At 50.0% G+C, this 16,060-nt stretch overlaps 1 protein-coding gene and 1 long non-coding RNA gene across 2 annotated transcripts; one reads left to right on the forward strand and one right to left on the reverse strand.

Annotated features, from left to right (window-relative positions):
* Window positions 1–1,810: 1,810 nt before the first annotated feature.
* Window positions 1,811–7,819, reverse strand: LOC133065447 (uncharacterized). The gene is made up of 3 exons (XR_009694889.1): window positions 6,349–7,819; window positions 6,182–6,262; window positions 1,811–2,256 (listed from the first exon to the last, which is right to left on the reverse strand). It is a non-coding gene; the product is annotated as an uncharacterized LOC133065447 (long non-coding RNA).
* A 5,434-nt stretch (window positions 7,820–13,253) lies between these two features.
* On the forward strand, window positions 13,254–15,669 carry ID2 (inhibitor of DNA binding 2). Its single transcript, XM_061154773.1, has 3 exons — window positions 13,254–13,744; window positions 14,066–14,129; window positions 14,905–15,669. Exons 1-2 carry the CDS (start codon window positions 13,397–13,399, stop codon window positions 14,120–14,122), a joined length of 405 nt encoding a protein of 134 aa, XP_061010756.1. The 5' UTR covers window positions 13,254–13,396; the 3' UTR covers window positions 14,123–14,129; window positions 14,905–15,669.
* Window positions 15,670–16,060: the final 391 nt, after the last annotated feature.

The raw sequence follows: 16,060 nt of genomic DNA on the forward strand, positions 1-16,060 counted from the left end.
ATATTTACTGAGAAGGCTTAGACTAGACTTACAGGTGAATTACAGGGACTCACTCACACTTAAAAAAGTATTCACTGTTCACCTGAAACGTGAATCCAAGGAGATAGGCTGCATTTTGTCTGCCAGCCGTGTTTACTGAGCACTTACATTCTTCCAGGTATCGTGTGTGACGCACACTGAAGCTCCAATACCTTGGCCACCTGATGCAAAGAGCCAATTCATTGGAAAAGACCCTGATGCTGGGGAAGACTGAAGGTAAAAGGAGTAGCGGGTGGCAGAGGATGTTCAAAATGCCATCCAGAGCGAGGTGCTCCGGATTCTCAGTCAGAATGGCCTGCGCTCTCCCCACATCACACACCATGGGCGGCAGTGCTGGGGGCTCCCCATGGGGAGGCTGCTCTGAGGACCACCTGCACTCAGGGATGCTCCAGTCTCAGCATCACTTCTTCCAGCCCCACCGACAGTGCATGGGCTTTTGTGCCTACAGGCAACCATCAGCTCACTGGGACCCTAAGACATGGGTAAGGATGGTTAGGAATATTTTATTTCAAAATGTTATGTTTCAAATGCTTGTAAAATATCCATTGTCAGTGCCTCTTTATCTTTTTTTTAAGCAAGCATTTCTTGCAATGATAGTTAAATGGATTTAGTACACTTTGAGAAAGTCTTATTAAGTAACTCAGGGCAGAGAGGAGACTTTGACATCAGACAGGACAGGCCCAGATTCTGGCTCCCGCCTGTTGGCTGTATCGACATGACAGGTGACAGGGCAGTTTCCCGACAGGTGAGATGGAGAGTGAGCTGGTCCTACCCAGAGGGTCTTGTAGGGTTTTTGGAGATTAGGCCAAGATCTCTGGGAAAGCAGGGCTCAGGGCTTCTGAGCAGGACTTCACGAACTGTAGCTCCACCAGCCCCCTCCTGACTCCAGTCTCAGGACCAGAAATGACCACCCTGAGATGGCATCACAGGAAGACGGATGGCAGCTTTCTGGCAGCTCCAGCCCCTTTCTCGGTACTCAACCTTAGAGTCCTCATGCCAACAGGGTCTTTCAGGGGGAAAACAGTATCCCCAGGGGTCCCTGGAAGTCAAATCAGTGAGACAATGGGATGAAGAACGTGGGCCCAACTAGGAAGCCTGATGGCTCCACACTCAAACCCATGACATGTAAAGAAAAACACCAAAATCTCCATAAGATCTTAATGCTCAGAAGTGATGAGATGTTTCTATGATACAGTTTCTAGAATGTCTGGAGGCCCCAGATGCTCTTACTGGGAGGGGTGTCCACAGATAGTCACCTTCCTCTCCCACCCAGCTTTCCTGTCCTCTCCAGGGCCCTGGAGTCAGTCAGGCCATTTATCCTACTTGGTTTGGGTTCAAAAAATATAGTCATCCATTATGGTGATAAACTATACATTAGGGGAAGGTTAGCAGGGATTCTGATTGGTTAAAAATGAACCCGTGCTATGTGTATGCACGCTCAGCCGTGTCCAACTCTTTCCAACCCCATGGACTGTAGCCTGCCAGGCTCTTCTGTCCATGGGATTTCCCAGGCAAGAGTACTGGAGTGGGTTGCCATTTCCACCTCCAGGGTTTTTCCCAACACAGATATCGAACTGATACCTGCTGTAGCTCTTGTATTGGGAAGTGGATTCTTTACCACTGAGACACTGGGGAAGCAGACTCACACTATATACCTGAATACATGCTCCATGATGTCAAATAAAACATCAGACACTTTTAAAAAGTAAGGTGTTTTTGTTAAACATGGAGATACACTTATTTTGTGCATTGTAAATCATCTATTGTAAAACTTTCAGGGGGGAAAAGCCAAAATATGTTATCAATGATTACAGCTACAATGCATGTGTAAGATTACACTTAGAAACCCTGATTCACCACCAACCCCGCCCCCCGCATCTCTAGTTTCTCTTTTGGTGGCAATTTAGTCATCAGTGTAACAAACTGCTCCAAAGCATAGTGGTTCCAGACCATAGTTCCTTCTCTCATAATCTCATGGCTTGGATCCTCAGCTGAATGTGGTCTGTCTGTGGCTGGAGTGAGGTCACCTTCAAGCTTTCTAGGTTGGACATCCAAGGTGTCTCCTTAACTCACAGTGGGGTGCTTAACTGGGATGATGTGGGGACCAGGACTGGCCCCTCCCTCTGTTAGCTCTTTCTGTGTGGCCTCTCCATGAAGGGAGCTTGCATTCTCCAGAGCATGGTGGACTCCAAGAGGCACAGATTTCTTCCATGGAGACTGTAAGAGAAGAGCCAAGAAAGCAAAATGGAAACTAGAAGGTGTCTTTGATGATTTCCTGGGAAATCACACAGGACCACACCCACTGCATTCTCTTGGGTGCACAGGGCCTCTCCAGGTCCAGTCTGGGAAGGATGATGCCCACATTGAACCCTTGGAAGCATAGTTCATTAAGGGGCATCTTTGGAGAGTAGTGACCTCAAAAGCTACTGGTGAAGGACAAGCTAAATAAATTTCAGGGACCACTGCAAAGTGAAAGTGCAGCCCACCCACCTCATTCAAACAGCAGAAAAAGAATTCTTTTCTTCCACATCTCTCTCTACTTGTCATCAAGGTTCATTTGTGATTTAATGGCATTTTCTTGGTCACAAGGATACTTAGGCAAATAAAGACTCAGGTGCCCAGGGCCCTGGTATACAACTCAGCATGCGGGCCACACTCACCCACTCTGACCCTTCCTGCCCCCAGTCCTGGGTTCTGGGGGTCAGAGGTGCAGTGGTGGATCAGCAAGAGGCAGGAACAAGTGGCAAGAACCAGGGACGTAGGAAGATAGGAATCCCATAGAGCCCAGGCACCAACCCGCAGTACATACTCCATTTTCCCATCAAATATCACTCAGAAAACACAACTGAAAGATAGAATTGTTAAGACTCTCAAGATAACACCTGCAGAGCATTAAACCCCAGGCATGGGGCCCCTCTGAGCTAGGTGCCCAGCAGACATGCCACTGGGGCCAAGGAGAAATGATAGAGCCGGAGCGCCAGCAGCATTGGCAACATGAGCAGACCCCTGCCATGGGAGGGGAAAGATCCCTCCAGCTTGCCCAGCTAGCCAGGACCCAGACGGTGCTAGTGGAATGAATCAGACTCCATTGAAAAGAATTCTAAGCAATTCTTCCAGCCAAGGGCAAGGACAGTACTCATTTAGACTGGGGACTCAACAACGATCAGACTCAAGGATGCCTCCACACACGTGCTGTCAGGGCCCAATTGGGCTTGATGAAAGCAACAGTTAAATCATATTTTTAATTTTTTTTTTTTTTAACCCAGGACTTGATGAAATAATGTACCTGGGAAAGTACTTGCAAATCCAAACAATAAAGAAATGTGAATAGCTTTCTTCAAACAGAGACCATTGCTTCATGTTTTCTATTTCATTAAATGATAAACATTTGGTACTTCCATTTCAGGCAAGATGGAGTAGATGTGCTTCTCCTCATTCCTCCTGCCAAGGAGAGCCTCCTGCCTGGAGATCAGCAAGAAAACAGACATCGGGAGACTCTGAGAGGCGGAGAGAAGGGCAGACTAGCTGCCTACTCTGGGGCCCAAGGAAGGACATGGCGATGTTTTCCCTGGGTTTTCTTCATGCTTCTTATATCCTGGACGGGGGGCTGGGGAAGTAGGTACCCAGAAGCATCAGTGGACACGGAAAAAGAAAAAGAAAAGCCTGTACTTTCAAGCAGAGGACCAGGAACGAGGCAGCCTGGTAAGACAGCAAACTACCAGACAATAATTATGTGACTCGAAAGAAGCACCACACATACAGCCGAGGCACCAACTCCACCTCCATCACAAAGGCCGAGTGGAGAGTCTGCATCTCAGCCTCCCTCCACGACAGGCTCCTCGGCAAGGAGCCCCCTCAAGAATGTCAACAGAGATCATGTGGGAGCCTGGACTCTCACCCCCACTCAGCAGTAACCAGGCCCTGCTCCCCTTCCCCACAGGGTGGTCTCAGTGGGGGTTGGGTGGGGAGCTGGGGCATTCACACCCTTCTGGAGGCAATAGGTCTTCACCCTCCACTGTGAAGGGTGAAGCCAAGGCATGTCTCCCCTCACCCACCACCACCACCCCCACCCCACCCCCAGCCAGGGTGGTGGGGGCAGAGACTTGCTCTCACAGAAGATGTAAGTAAGATCCAGAGTCTCATAACACCCAAAATGTCCAGGTTTCAAACAAACATCCCTCTTCTTTCTAAGAAACAGGAAAAGCTAAACTTGAATGGGAAAAGAATACAGTTGCCAACACTGAGTTGACATGATGTTGGAATTAACTATTAAGGATTTTATAGCAGCCACACACACAAAAAAATGTCTTTCAAGGAGCAACTCTGAATACTCTCCAAAAAATGGAAAAAATAGAAAATCTCAGTAAAGAAATAAAAGATACAGACAAGAACCAAATGGAAAATTTCGAAATGAAAAGTACAATAGCCAAAGCAAAACACTCACTGGATGTATTCAAAAAGCAAAATGGAGAGGGCAGTGAAAAGAATCAGTGAACTTGAACATCAGGTCAGTTCAGTCCCTCAGTCATTTCCGACTCTGCGACCCCATGGACTGCAGCACACCAGGCTTCCCTGTTCATCATCAACTCCCAGAGCTTGCTCAAACTCATGTCCATCAAGTTGGTGATGCCATCCAACCATCTCATCCTCTGTCGTCCCACCTTCAATCTTGCCTTCTCCTCCCACCTTCAATCTTTCCCAGCATCAGGGTCTTTTCCAGTAAGTCAGTTCTTCACATCAGGTGGCCAAAGTAGAAAACTTGATGATATAAAAATAGAAATAATCCAGTTTGACCATCAGAAAAAGTAGAACACCACCCCCCCACACACACAAAAGGACAGCCTCACAAACCTGTGGGACTATAAGAAAAGATCTAATATTCTTGTCATCAGAGCCCCAGAAGGAGAGGAGAAAGAGGGAGGGGCTGACAAAGTTTGTTAAGAAATAATGGCTGAAAACTTTTCTAATTTGGCAAAAGTCTTAAACCTACAGAGTCAAGAAGCTGAGACACCTTCAAAATGGAAAAACAAAGAAATCCTTGCCAAAATACATCACGGACACGTTTCTGAAAACGGAAGATACAAAGAACAGGGAGAAAAAAACATCTTATTTACAAAGGAAAAAACAATTTGAGAAACAGCAGATTTCTCCTCAGAAACCATAGAGGCTAGAGTAAAGTGGCATAGCATGTCAAATGTGGAAAGAATTCTAAACCAGAAGTCTAGATCCAACAAAAACATCTATCAGCAATCAAGAAGATAACAAGACCTTCTCAGACGCAGTGAAACTGAGAGAGCTTGTCACCGGCAGACCTACCCTTAAACAATGTCTAAAGGATGCCCTTGAACAAGAAAGGAAATAATAAAAGAAAGCATATTGGAGGGACTTCCTTGATGGTCCAGGGGCTAAGATTCTGTGCTCCCAACGGAGGGGGCCTGGGTTTGATCCCTGGTCAGGGGATTAGATCCCACGTGCCACGACTAAGACCTGGTGCAGCCAAATAAATGAATATTTTAAAAAGGACGTCCTTAGTGGTCCAATGGTTCGGAGTCCATCTGTCAACGTGAGGGGCACAGGTTTGATCCCTGGTCCAGGAAGATTCCACATGCCTGGGAACAGCTGAGCCCAGGTGCCACAACTATTGAAGCGCATGCCCCTAGAGCACATGCTCTCCAGAAAAGCCACTGCAATGAGAAACCCGTGCACCGCAACTGGAGAGTAGCCCCCGCCTGCAGCTGCTAAAGAAAGTCCACGTGCCGCAACAAAGACCCAGCACAGCCAACAAATAAATTAAAAAAAAAAAAAAAAAACTTTAAAAAATTTCCTTCAAAAGAAAGAATACTGGAACATCAGGAAGGAAGACTGAACAAGGGAGAAAGTAAAGATGGGGGTAAATGCAACATACCCCTTGTCTTCCTTATCTTCTTGGGCTTTCCAAAAAACAAATGTATGGGTCCTCAAGAGGAACAGGCGAACTGCAGCTGCTGCAGGACTGATCGCACAGATTACCTGTCATTTCATCAGGGTGGAACCTGCACCACCTGCATCCATGTCTCCTCAGCATTTCCTGGGCCACTCACCAAACCCAATTAAGCAGAATTTCTAGAGATGTGGGCCCCAGGACTCTGTCTGTAAAGGTTACCTGCACTAAGAAGTGAACTCCTCAGACCTGAGTTGAACTTCTGTCAATAGAGAGTCAGGCTCAGTCCCTCGGTGTTAATACCTGAGGAAGGGGAAAGCAAAGTGTTTTATAAATTCCCTGCAGGACTGGAACAAATTTCAAGGTTAAAAAAGTAATTGACATCCCACCTGAGGTCAAGGTCACACACCTCTGGATCATCACAGGTACCGTTCTAGGGAGTGTGGGCTCACAGAGGCGTCTGTTGTTCTTCTATGCCTCTGCTTCTCCTTCTGTAAAATGGAGGCAGCATCTGCCTCTCCTAACTCATGGGGGCAAAGTGAAGAGCAAAACAGGCAAGCTGTGATGAGCTTGTAAATGATTGTTCTTACCCAGTGTGAATGATTAACCTCCCCTTAGAGAGGGCCATCACTGGAAAACAAGCTCATGGTTACCAGGGGATGAGGAGGTTAGGGGGATAAAACTGAGAGATTGGGACTGACAGGTACACACTAACCTACTGTAGGAGAAGGAAATGGCAACCCACTCCAGTATTCTTGCCTGGAGAATCCCCATGGACAGAGAAACCGTGGGGTCGCAAAGAGCATACAGGACTAAGTAACTAACACGCACACGCGCGCGTGCGCGCGCACACACACACACACACACACACACATAACAGAAGAAAATGAAAATAAAGACTTAAAAAAAAAAGAAACCTACTGTATAGCACAGGGAACTCTACTCGATACCGGGTAATAGCCTATACAGAAAAGAATCTTAAAGAGTGGATACATACATGTGTATAACTGATTCACTTTGCTGCACACTTGAAACTCACACAGCATTGTAAATCAGTTGTGTGCGTATGTGTGTGTGCACGCGCTCACTTGCTAAACAGTGTCGGACTCTTGCAACCTCATGGACCTTAGCCCACCAGGCTCCTCTGTCCATGGGATCCTCCAGGAGTGGGTTGCCATTTCCTTCTCCAGATCTTGCCCCCCAGCTATCTAACCAGGTCTCCTCCCTGCCTCTCCTGCATTGGCAGGCAGATTCTTTACCACTGGGCCACCTGGGAAGCCCCATCAATCAACTGTACTCCAATAAAAATTTTAAAATAGAGAGGGTCGTCACGGTTCCCTTTTTGCTTTGAAATGTAATGTATCTGTGCTCTTCGCAAAGACTCCAGGAAAGGCAGAAATGGTTAAGATGAAATGGACCACTTAATTCAACCGGTAGAAAGAGTCTGGTTGATGGGCTGCATTGGCATCGAAACAGATGAGGGTCCTGACATCAGCAGCGCTGGGAAGACAGTGTGATCACCATCGGGCTGAAGGTGGGTGCCCAGGACTGCTCCTCCCGGGGCGCCCCCACAGGTCCCCAGCACTCACCTCCCTGAAAATGCAGCCCTAGATCCTGTCACCTCCTCTGGACAGCGACAGCAGTGACATGGGACAGGGGTCAGAGGGCTTGCAGAACCCTCGGGCTATTTCCAGCTGAGAGAAGGTCTACTGTAAATTGTACTTTTTAGGGAAGAGGGATGGTAGAACCTGGGAGTAAAAGCCTCAAGGACTTGGGGGTGGGGGAGATAGAAGACTGTCAAAGTTTTTTTTAAAATAAAGCGCCTCCACCAGCCGCCCGCACTGGCGCCTCCTGGGTACCTCCCCGGGTCGGGGAAAAGGCAGGGGCCAGAGCGCCGCGGGCGCAGGACGAGTGTCCGCCGAGCGGGTCCCGGCCCCGGCCGAAGCCCCTGACCTGTCGGCGGGACAGGGCGGCCGGGCGCGGCGGGGTGGCCATCTGGGCCGGGCGCGCACGTGGTGCGGGGCAGGCGGGTTCCTCCCCTCTGAAGTCATGGACTTGGCTCACAGTACCGTGGCCAGCGCGCCAATGTGGCTTCGGCCAAAAAGGCGGAAAAAAAAGAAAAGGCGCACAATGTGTTTCTTGTTAGAGACTCGCAACCGGGGCCGCGAGTTTTGCTTTGGGGGCCGTATTATAATATTAAGATGCAGCCTGATTCCGGACAAGCCCGCCCTTGTCGCTGGCCGGAGAGGGTTACCGCGGTTTCCCACGGACGCCAGCGGGCAGGCCGGCGACCGGGGCGCTGCGTGCCTCGAGGGGGGCGCACGGTGGGCGGCGGCCCGGGGTCCGAGCGATCACCCGGGCTCCCCGCGGGGGCCGGACCCCCCGCAACGCGCGCCTCTGGGCTGCGCAGACTCGGCGACGCCAGCCCCGCGCCCGCCAGCTCGCGGGCGGCCGGGGGTTGTTTTCCAAGCTCTTATCTCTCGCTCAAGTTAATTTTCTTTTTTAATTTGGTGACCGGAACAAAAGTCACAGGAAAATCCTTTGTGAAAGCCAAACGCGGCCACAAATCGGGGCACTTCACAGCGTTTGTAACTAAATATTTGCCGTGCTGGTAGTTAAATCGGCCCCTCCGCCAAACTTTCCAAACTTTGCTTTCTTTGAACGGGGCTGAAAGGTGATCTCCCTACAAGGAGATCAGACGGTTGAAGGCAATTGGATTTAGCACGCCGTTTTTCCTGGTGCTCTTGAGATCTCTGGGCAAACAGGACCGCGCGCGAATCCTAGAAGGAATTAGGGCCGGGGTGGGGGTGGCGCGGGGGAGGGATGCCCGCTAAGCCACGATAGTAGCTGAAGCGCTTTGTTAATGCAATTTATTAGCTGTGAGCGACGAGAAATAAGAGGTTAGGCAGGTCTTCAAAACTACTCAAAGGGAGAAAAATAAACATCCCCTTGTTTACTTTTTGTGGTTTGGTTCATTTTCTTCCCCTCTCGTTGCCCCTCATCGAAGGCTGTTTTAAACCCAAATTCGGTTATCTGGTTTCAGAGTAAGGGTTCCCTCTTGCCAAGGTATTAAATAAACAAGCAAAGCAAAAACTTGAATCCTTATGTAACCCAGATGCTGTTTCCTCGAAAACCACAACAAACTCTGCTAAACCAGATAACTGGATCGGCGGGAACAGTCGTGTGTCCCCACCCCACCCCCACCCCCAGGGTCCGCCGAGGACAGCCGTGTTCAGGACCTCCTCTCCAGGGCAGACGATAAATAATTGCTGCTAACACTCTAAGCCGCGGATGCGCACCCCGAGGGATCCGGATACCATAAACTGTCCGGGAATGTTGGCATCTGGTTCTTAAAATGGAACTTTCCCTAGAGATAAAGCCAGGACCGAGGCGGCGTCTGCGTCCTCAGGCCCACTTGGAACTTTTCTGGCCTCTTGATGTTCGCAGCTGAAAGCGCAGCTCTGGAAAGAGGCGACGTCTGCCCGGCTTTGTAGTGGTAATGAGGACGCAGACGCGGGTCGGCGGCGCGCAGAGGCTGGGAGCCGCGAGAACCGGCTGCCCAAACTCCAGCCTCCTGGAGGGCGAAGGGAGGAGGCCGTTTAGGGCAACTTCCCAAGGTTTTGAGGAGGGGCAGTATGGGGGGGCGGGCGGGAGGGGGTCCTGCAAAGGTATTTTGGGGAGTCCAGCATCAAAGTCCTCCTCGCGAGGATCCCAAGGAATAAATCACTCTCGCCCTACACTGAGACACTTTCTCCCCATCGGCCCTCCCCTCGCGCCGGCCCCACCCTGAGCGCCTCGGTTGCAAAAACAAATAAAATAAAGCAAAACCTTTTGCTTTGGCAACCTCTAAGCCACATGACGCCTCCTCTGCACAAGGAAGATTTCTTTCTTCTCCCTCTCCTGGCTTTTCGTGTGTGTGTGTGTGTGTGTGTGTTTGTTTTTGTTTTCTTCTCTCCCAACCAGCCCCCCTTTTCTTTTCTTCTCGGTCCTCCTTCCTTGCCCCAAATCGCTGGAAACTTAAGACGCGCGGCGGCTGCAGGTGCGCGCGGGCCGGGCGGCGGGGCCGGGGCGCGCCGGGGCCGGCCGGGCCTCGCAGGCATTGATCAGCTGGGCGCGCGCGCTGAGTGACGGCGCGGTTGCCATGGCAGCCGCCTGAGCGGCGCCGCGAGGACAAGGCGGCAGGGCGGCGTGAATGGGCGGCGTCACGCGCCTGGCGCCAGAGAGTCTGCTCCCGGGCTCCGGCCCCGGCCCCGCCGCGGCCCGGCCCGCGCGCCGCCGCCGCCGCCGCCGCCGCGCATTCATCACCTGTCAGGGCTCGCTCGGGGGGTCACGGGCTGGATGGACGCAGCTGGGAGAACAAAACCGGGGAGAAGAGAGGCGAGCGCTCCCCAGCGCGCCAGATGTGCCAGGAGGACCTTGAGACACCCCCTCCTCCGCACCCCCCCGCCCCCCGCCTTCCCGCAGGCTCCTCCCGCCCCCAGTTGCATCACGCGGGGCGGGGGGTGGGGGGTAGAATTGCAAAGGCTGTCCAGCCAGCCTGGCGCGCCCGGCCCGGAGCTGCTTCTCATTACCGCGAGGGGCCAGTCGCCCTGGGAGCCGGCGGCCGGGCCCAGGGTGGAGACCGAGGGAGTGAAGCCCTGGAACCAGGTTAGGCGACCTTCCCGGGCCGGCGTGTGACTTTAAGTAGAGGGGGGGGGGGGGGGCATGCATCTCCACCCCCACCCCCACCCCCCCACCGGAAACCATTCACACCTTCCCACCACCCACGGATCTAGCAGATCCAGGGCCGATCTGCAGCTTTAGAGGCCTCAAATTCAAGCCCACGGAGACGCCAATGGACAGATTTTTTTTTTGTAGCCCACCTCGAAAATGCTCCAACACCGTTTTCCCGATGAAAACAATTTTAAAGGTAATGTCGTATTGGGCTTGCTGAGACAGAACGTACTAGGAACTCAGGCCTTTAAAAAAGAAAAATCATGAACTTAGCCTCATAGTCCCCTTAAGTTGACCTTTAAATTAATATAGAACTGGTTGGCCTGCCAGTCGAATCGAATTCCACTCATCCAGGCTGAGTGGACTCTGACATGGCCGATAGAGGAAGAAACACCAGAAAACTTTAACCATATTTAGCAGCTTTACTGCATCAGGGTACACAGATGAGCCTGGGAGAAGGCAATGCCTTAATCAACTTTACGAGTGTGTAAAGTAATCCCGCACAACGCTCATTAGGAAGCAGCCCGGAGCCCGGCTGGAGGGATAATGAGGCTGGCACGGATGTTAACATACGGTGTCCTTGGAAAAAGCTAGGAATGCGTCAGTATCTCAGAGCTGCAATGTCCAAGAATCACAAGTAATAATTTGAGAATCCCAAAGATGTTTGTTTACATTGGCTATTATTGTAAAATAGTCAAAGTATAACATCATGAACCAAAATAGTGTCAAAACAAAATCTGTTCCACTGTGGCACGTATGTGACAGAAACACATGCACACGAAGTACATCAAAAGGTTCGAACTGCGGGGGCTCGGGGATGAAATCATTTCCAGACTTAATATCAGAGGAGAGGTGGGGACTCCACTGCTGTTCGCAAAGAAGTCGCAGACAGCCTGCTCTGGGCAGGCCCTGAGCAGATTTCCCGCTGGTCAGGAAACCATCAGCTCCATCCTCCCACCTGAGATGGCTGGATTTTTGGAAGGTGATCTCTACCCTAGCGCCACCAACTTTTCCTCCCTCGAGAGCAGCTGAAGTGCAGGCACACGGCTGTAGCTGGTGTCCAGGACCAGACCGGCTGGCCCACCAGCTGAGAAATTAATCATTAATTGAAGGAAAATATACTGTTTCCCCATTATTAAGCTTTACTTTTTCTCCAGTTCTGCCCTCTTTCTCCTTCTTAAAGGCCGAGGAGATACAGATTGAGATAAAAAAGTAAACAAGATACTTAAAAATAGAATGCTTTTTCAGACCTTCTAGTTTATTGTGTTCTAGAAAAATGATTTTCAAAACACACCAGTAATTTACTGTAGTCTTCCCTTAAGCTAGAATTACGTGTAAATTCACTGAAAAGGATTTGAGTAAATAACTGCAAACCGTTTTGTATTTAGACCTCAGGAATGAGTTCTTAAAAGATTTCTAGAAAGAAAACAAAAGGTGGGGGCGGGGGACACAACCTGAAGCTGCCTCCAGTGCTAGTGCTGAGAAGATTCCCAACCTGGTACCTGATAGATTTTCTTTTTAACAGTGTGAAGATAGTGACCGTGGCTGGGGCCACCTACCTGTACAAAACTTTAAAAATACAGCAGGCGCTGAAATGTGACACCAGAAATCACTCTGTGCATAGCTAGTCACTTTCCTTTGCCACCTACACTGCAGAGCGGACCAGCAGCCTCTCAAGGGTAGTGTATGTAAATAGAGCTTCAATATGCAAATACTCCTAATGATTTCCGATTGATAGCTTTACTACAACAGCCCTTCCCAGTGCTAGAGAGGGAACCCAGGAAGGGTCCCGCATCTCGAGCTCCTTAGCGATCAGCACGGTTATTCAGTAAGTACTCATTTCACAGAGTTTACAATACTGCCTCCTGCGTTGCTCCGGGTTGCACGATCCCACACTTAAACCTGTCGTTGAAATGCGCGCGCGTGGGTGTTTTGGGGTTTGTTTTTGTTTTTACAAAGCTTTTCCTGAACTTAAGAGGCCGATCTCACTCTACAAACAGCAGTTGTCGATGGCAAACTTATTTGCGTTTTCCCCTTTTTCGGAAATGCTTTCTATAACGTCTTGATGACTTTCCGGGAGGCGCGGGGAACCGTGGTGGCTTTCCCCCTCTGCCGTGCAGACTCCGCCGGTGGTGCTGTGATCTTAGTGATGCTGAAAGCTTGGAGGTGTAGCAGCCTCCATCGGGGGGCACCTTTAGGGAGAGGGTCCCGCCTAGTGATCGGGATTGGAATTGGGGTGCACGCTTACGTTCCCGGGGTGTCCCCGCCCCCACCGCGTCCGCGCCCCCCTGCTCCCGGTGCTCGGCCCTCACCCGGCCCCTGCCCACCCCCAAGTCCCCCTGGGCCCCGCGCTCACTGTACTCTATTTACCACCGCAGCTGGTCTGGCGCCCGTCCCGCCCACCCCCACGGCGATTGGCTGAGAACGCGGAAGGACCGAGCGCTCGCCTCGCGCCCGCTCCTGCCAATGGGCGCGCCCGCCTGGCCTGATGGACGCGCCGCCTTCCACCAATGGGGGCTCGGGGAAGCCAGGTCGTGTGGCCCCGGCGAGCGCGTATAAAAGCCGCCGGGCCGGGCTCCCCGCTTCATTCTGAGCCGAGCGCGGTGCCGAGCGCAGCGAGCTCTGTAGGCGGCGGCAGCGGCGGCGGCGGCGGCGGCGGCCTGAGCTTCGGGGCAGCCCGCTTCCCTCCTCCCAATCGCTTCGCTTCCCTTCCCCGCGGTCAGTATGAAAGCCTTCAGTCCAGTGAGGTCCGTTAGGAAAAACAGCCTTTCGGACCACGGCCTGGGCATCTCCCGGAGCAAAACCCCGGTGGACGACCCGATGAGCCTGCTGTACAATATGAACGACTGCTACTCCAAGCTCAAGGAGCTGGTGCCCAGCATCCCGCAAAACAAGAAGGTGAGCAAGATGGAAATCCTGCAGCACGTCATCGACTACATCTTGGACTTGCAGATCGCGCTGGACTCGCACCCCACCATCGTCAGCCTGCACCACCAGCGACCCGGACAGAGCCAGGCGTCTAGGACGCCGCTCACCACCCTCAACACCGACATCAGCATCCTGTCCTTGCAGGTAAGACCCGCTCCCCCCAGCGATGCTCTGGTAGAGCCGTTGTCAGGCGGCGGGCCCTAGTCACTGACTTACAGATGGGCTAATAACTTTATCATCACTATCCCTGTTATTGTCATTAAAACAAAAAAACAAATCTGCTGTGGAAGGAGTCGTGTGCGTGAAATTGTTAAGTTATGACATGTTAATGCCTTTGAGTCTGAATTCAGCATAAACGTGGGTTATTGGAACTTGGTGTTCAAAATAAAACTATTTTTTTTTTTAAGGTTCTTTCTCCTTAAGGTTGTCTAACGTCTCGTGCCTTTCCCCCCCTTTCTCTCGCAGGCTTCTGAATTCCCTTCTGAGTTAATGTCAAATGACAGCAAAGCGCTCTGTGGCTGAATAAATGGTGAGTGTCTGCTTGTGTCCCCCGTTGATGAACTGGCGCTTGGAGTGTGTGTGTGCGCGCGTGGGTACTTGCGTGTTTGTAAAATTTGGGGGTTTGGTAAGTGAACGTGTACTTCGTTATGTTGCATGCAGTACATTGTTTACACGTACTAGACATGAAGGGCCATCTAGTTCCTGTTACTCAAAATCCCAGTTTAAAAAAAAAAAAAAATCAATGCCTGTAACTTACTCCCAAGGTGGTGAAGGGGAATCCGTACTGGCTTCTTGTGCGTCTGTAACATGCCCCGGCTGTTTTCTGCTATTGCTCTGGTACTATGAAGTACTAACCTCCATATAATTAATCTTATCACCGCAAATTCCATAGGGATCCTCCTTCCCCAAAACTCCAGCCCCTTGGGATTCGCCTAGCTGAGCATTGCTACCCTGTGTCTCAGACCCTGTGATGTGGGATTCCGACTTCCCTATCTGTTAACTAAAGGGCTGTTTTCAATCAAATAATTGTTACAAGAAGCAGACTGGCGCCTGTAAGCACTGCCGTTGGAGATCCAAATAGGAGATTGCGTTGGGAAGTTTTCCCCTGAGCCTCTGCTATTTTAATGTTTAATTTGCGCTGTCCAGGCCGAGTGTGTGCGCTGCATCTGGACGCCAGGGTTTGCCCAATGTTTGAGTGTTTGGTTAAATGTTCAAACTGCGGCTTCCTCCAGGCGCCAGTCTGCCTGCCTCTGCCCTTAGGTTAAAACCTCCTAAACAGTCCTTTCTCTCCCGATCTCTTGCAGGTGTTCATGACTTTTTTTTTTCCCCTTTGCACAACAACAACAACAAATCCACAGGCTCTTTTAAGGCGCTGAACTTATTTTTCAACCATTTCCCAAGGAGGACAAGTCAAATGGACCTTTAAAAAAAAAAATGGAAGGAAAACTTAAGAATGCTCAACTTCCCCAGGGTGTTTTCTGACCTGGACTGTGATATTAGTTATTTATGAAAAAGACTTTTAAATGCCCTTTCTGCAGTTGGAAGGTTTTCTTTATATACTATTCCCACCATGGGGAGCGAAAACGTTAAAATCACAAGGAATTGCCCAATTTAAGCAGACTTTGCCTTTTTTCAAAGGTGGAGCGTGAATACCAGAAGGATCCAGTATTCAGTTACTTAAATGAAGTCTTTTGGTCAGAAATTACCTTTTTGACGCAAGCCTACTGAATGCTGTGTATATATTTATATATAAATATATATATATTGAGTGAAACCTTGTGAACTCTTTAATTAGAGTTTTCTTGTATAGTGGCAGAAATGTACATTTCTGCATATAAAGTGTAATGATGTACTTATTCATGCTAAACTTTTTATAAAAGTTTAGTTGTAAACTTAACCCTTTTATACAAAATAAATCAAGTGTGTTTATTGAATGGTGATTGCCTGCTTTATTTCAGAGGACCAGTGCTTTGATTTTTATTATGCTATGTTATAACTGAACCCAAATAAATACAAGTTCAAATTTATGTAGACTGTATAAGATTATAATAAAACATGTCTGAAGTCAATGCCTGAATTCTGAATGATTTTTAAGATTCTGTCTCTATCTCGCCATTTTATTTAATCCCTCCTCCTTCATCGCTTCTACCACCCCTAAGTCTTGGAATCTGCAGTGCGGAGAAGGCCCTTATCAGATAGATGTGTGGTCAGGGCTAGCACTCTGGGGCAAAGGGCTGTTGCTGCTTTTTAGGGGAGCTGACCGTGCTGGGGAATCTGTAAACCCAGAAGTTTCTCTTAGTCTGTCAAGGAAAAAGTTCTGTGCCTTGGGGTGGGGTTTCCAACCCAAGAGTTACTGTGGTGGGCACTCCTAGCACTTTAGATGACCGTTCAAATAAATGTGGAATCTGGAGGACGACTTGTCCGAGTGGATAAGACACTTCTGCAGCAGATGAAACTGCT

Source organism: Dama dama, chromosome 11 (genome assembly GCF_033118175.1).
Source record: "Dama dama isolate Ldn47 chromosome 11, ASM3311817v1, whole genome shotgun sequence".
In the NCBI taxonomy this organism is placed as follows: Eukaryota; Metazoa; Chordata; class Mammalia; order Artiodactyla; family Cervidae; genus Dama; species Dama dama.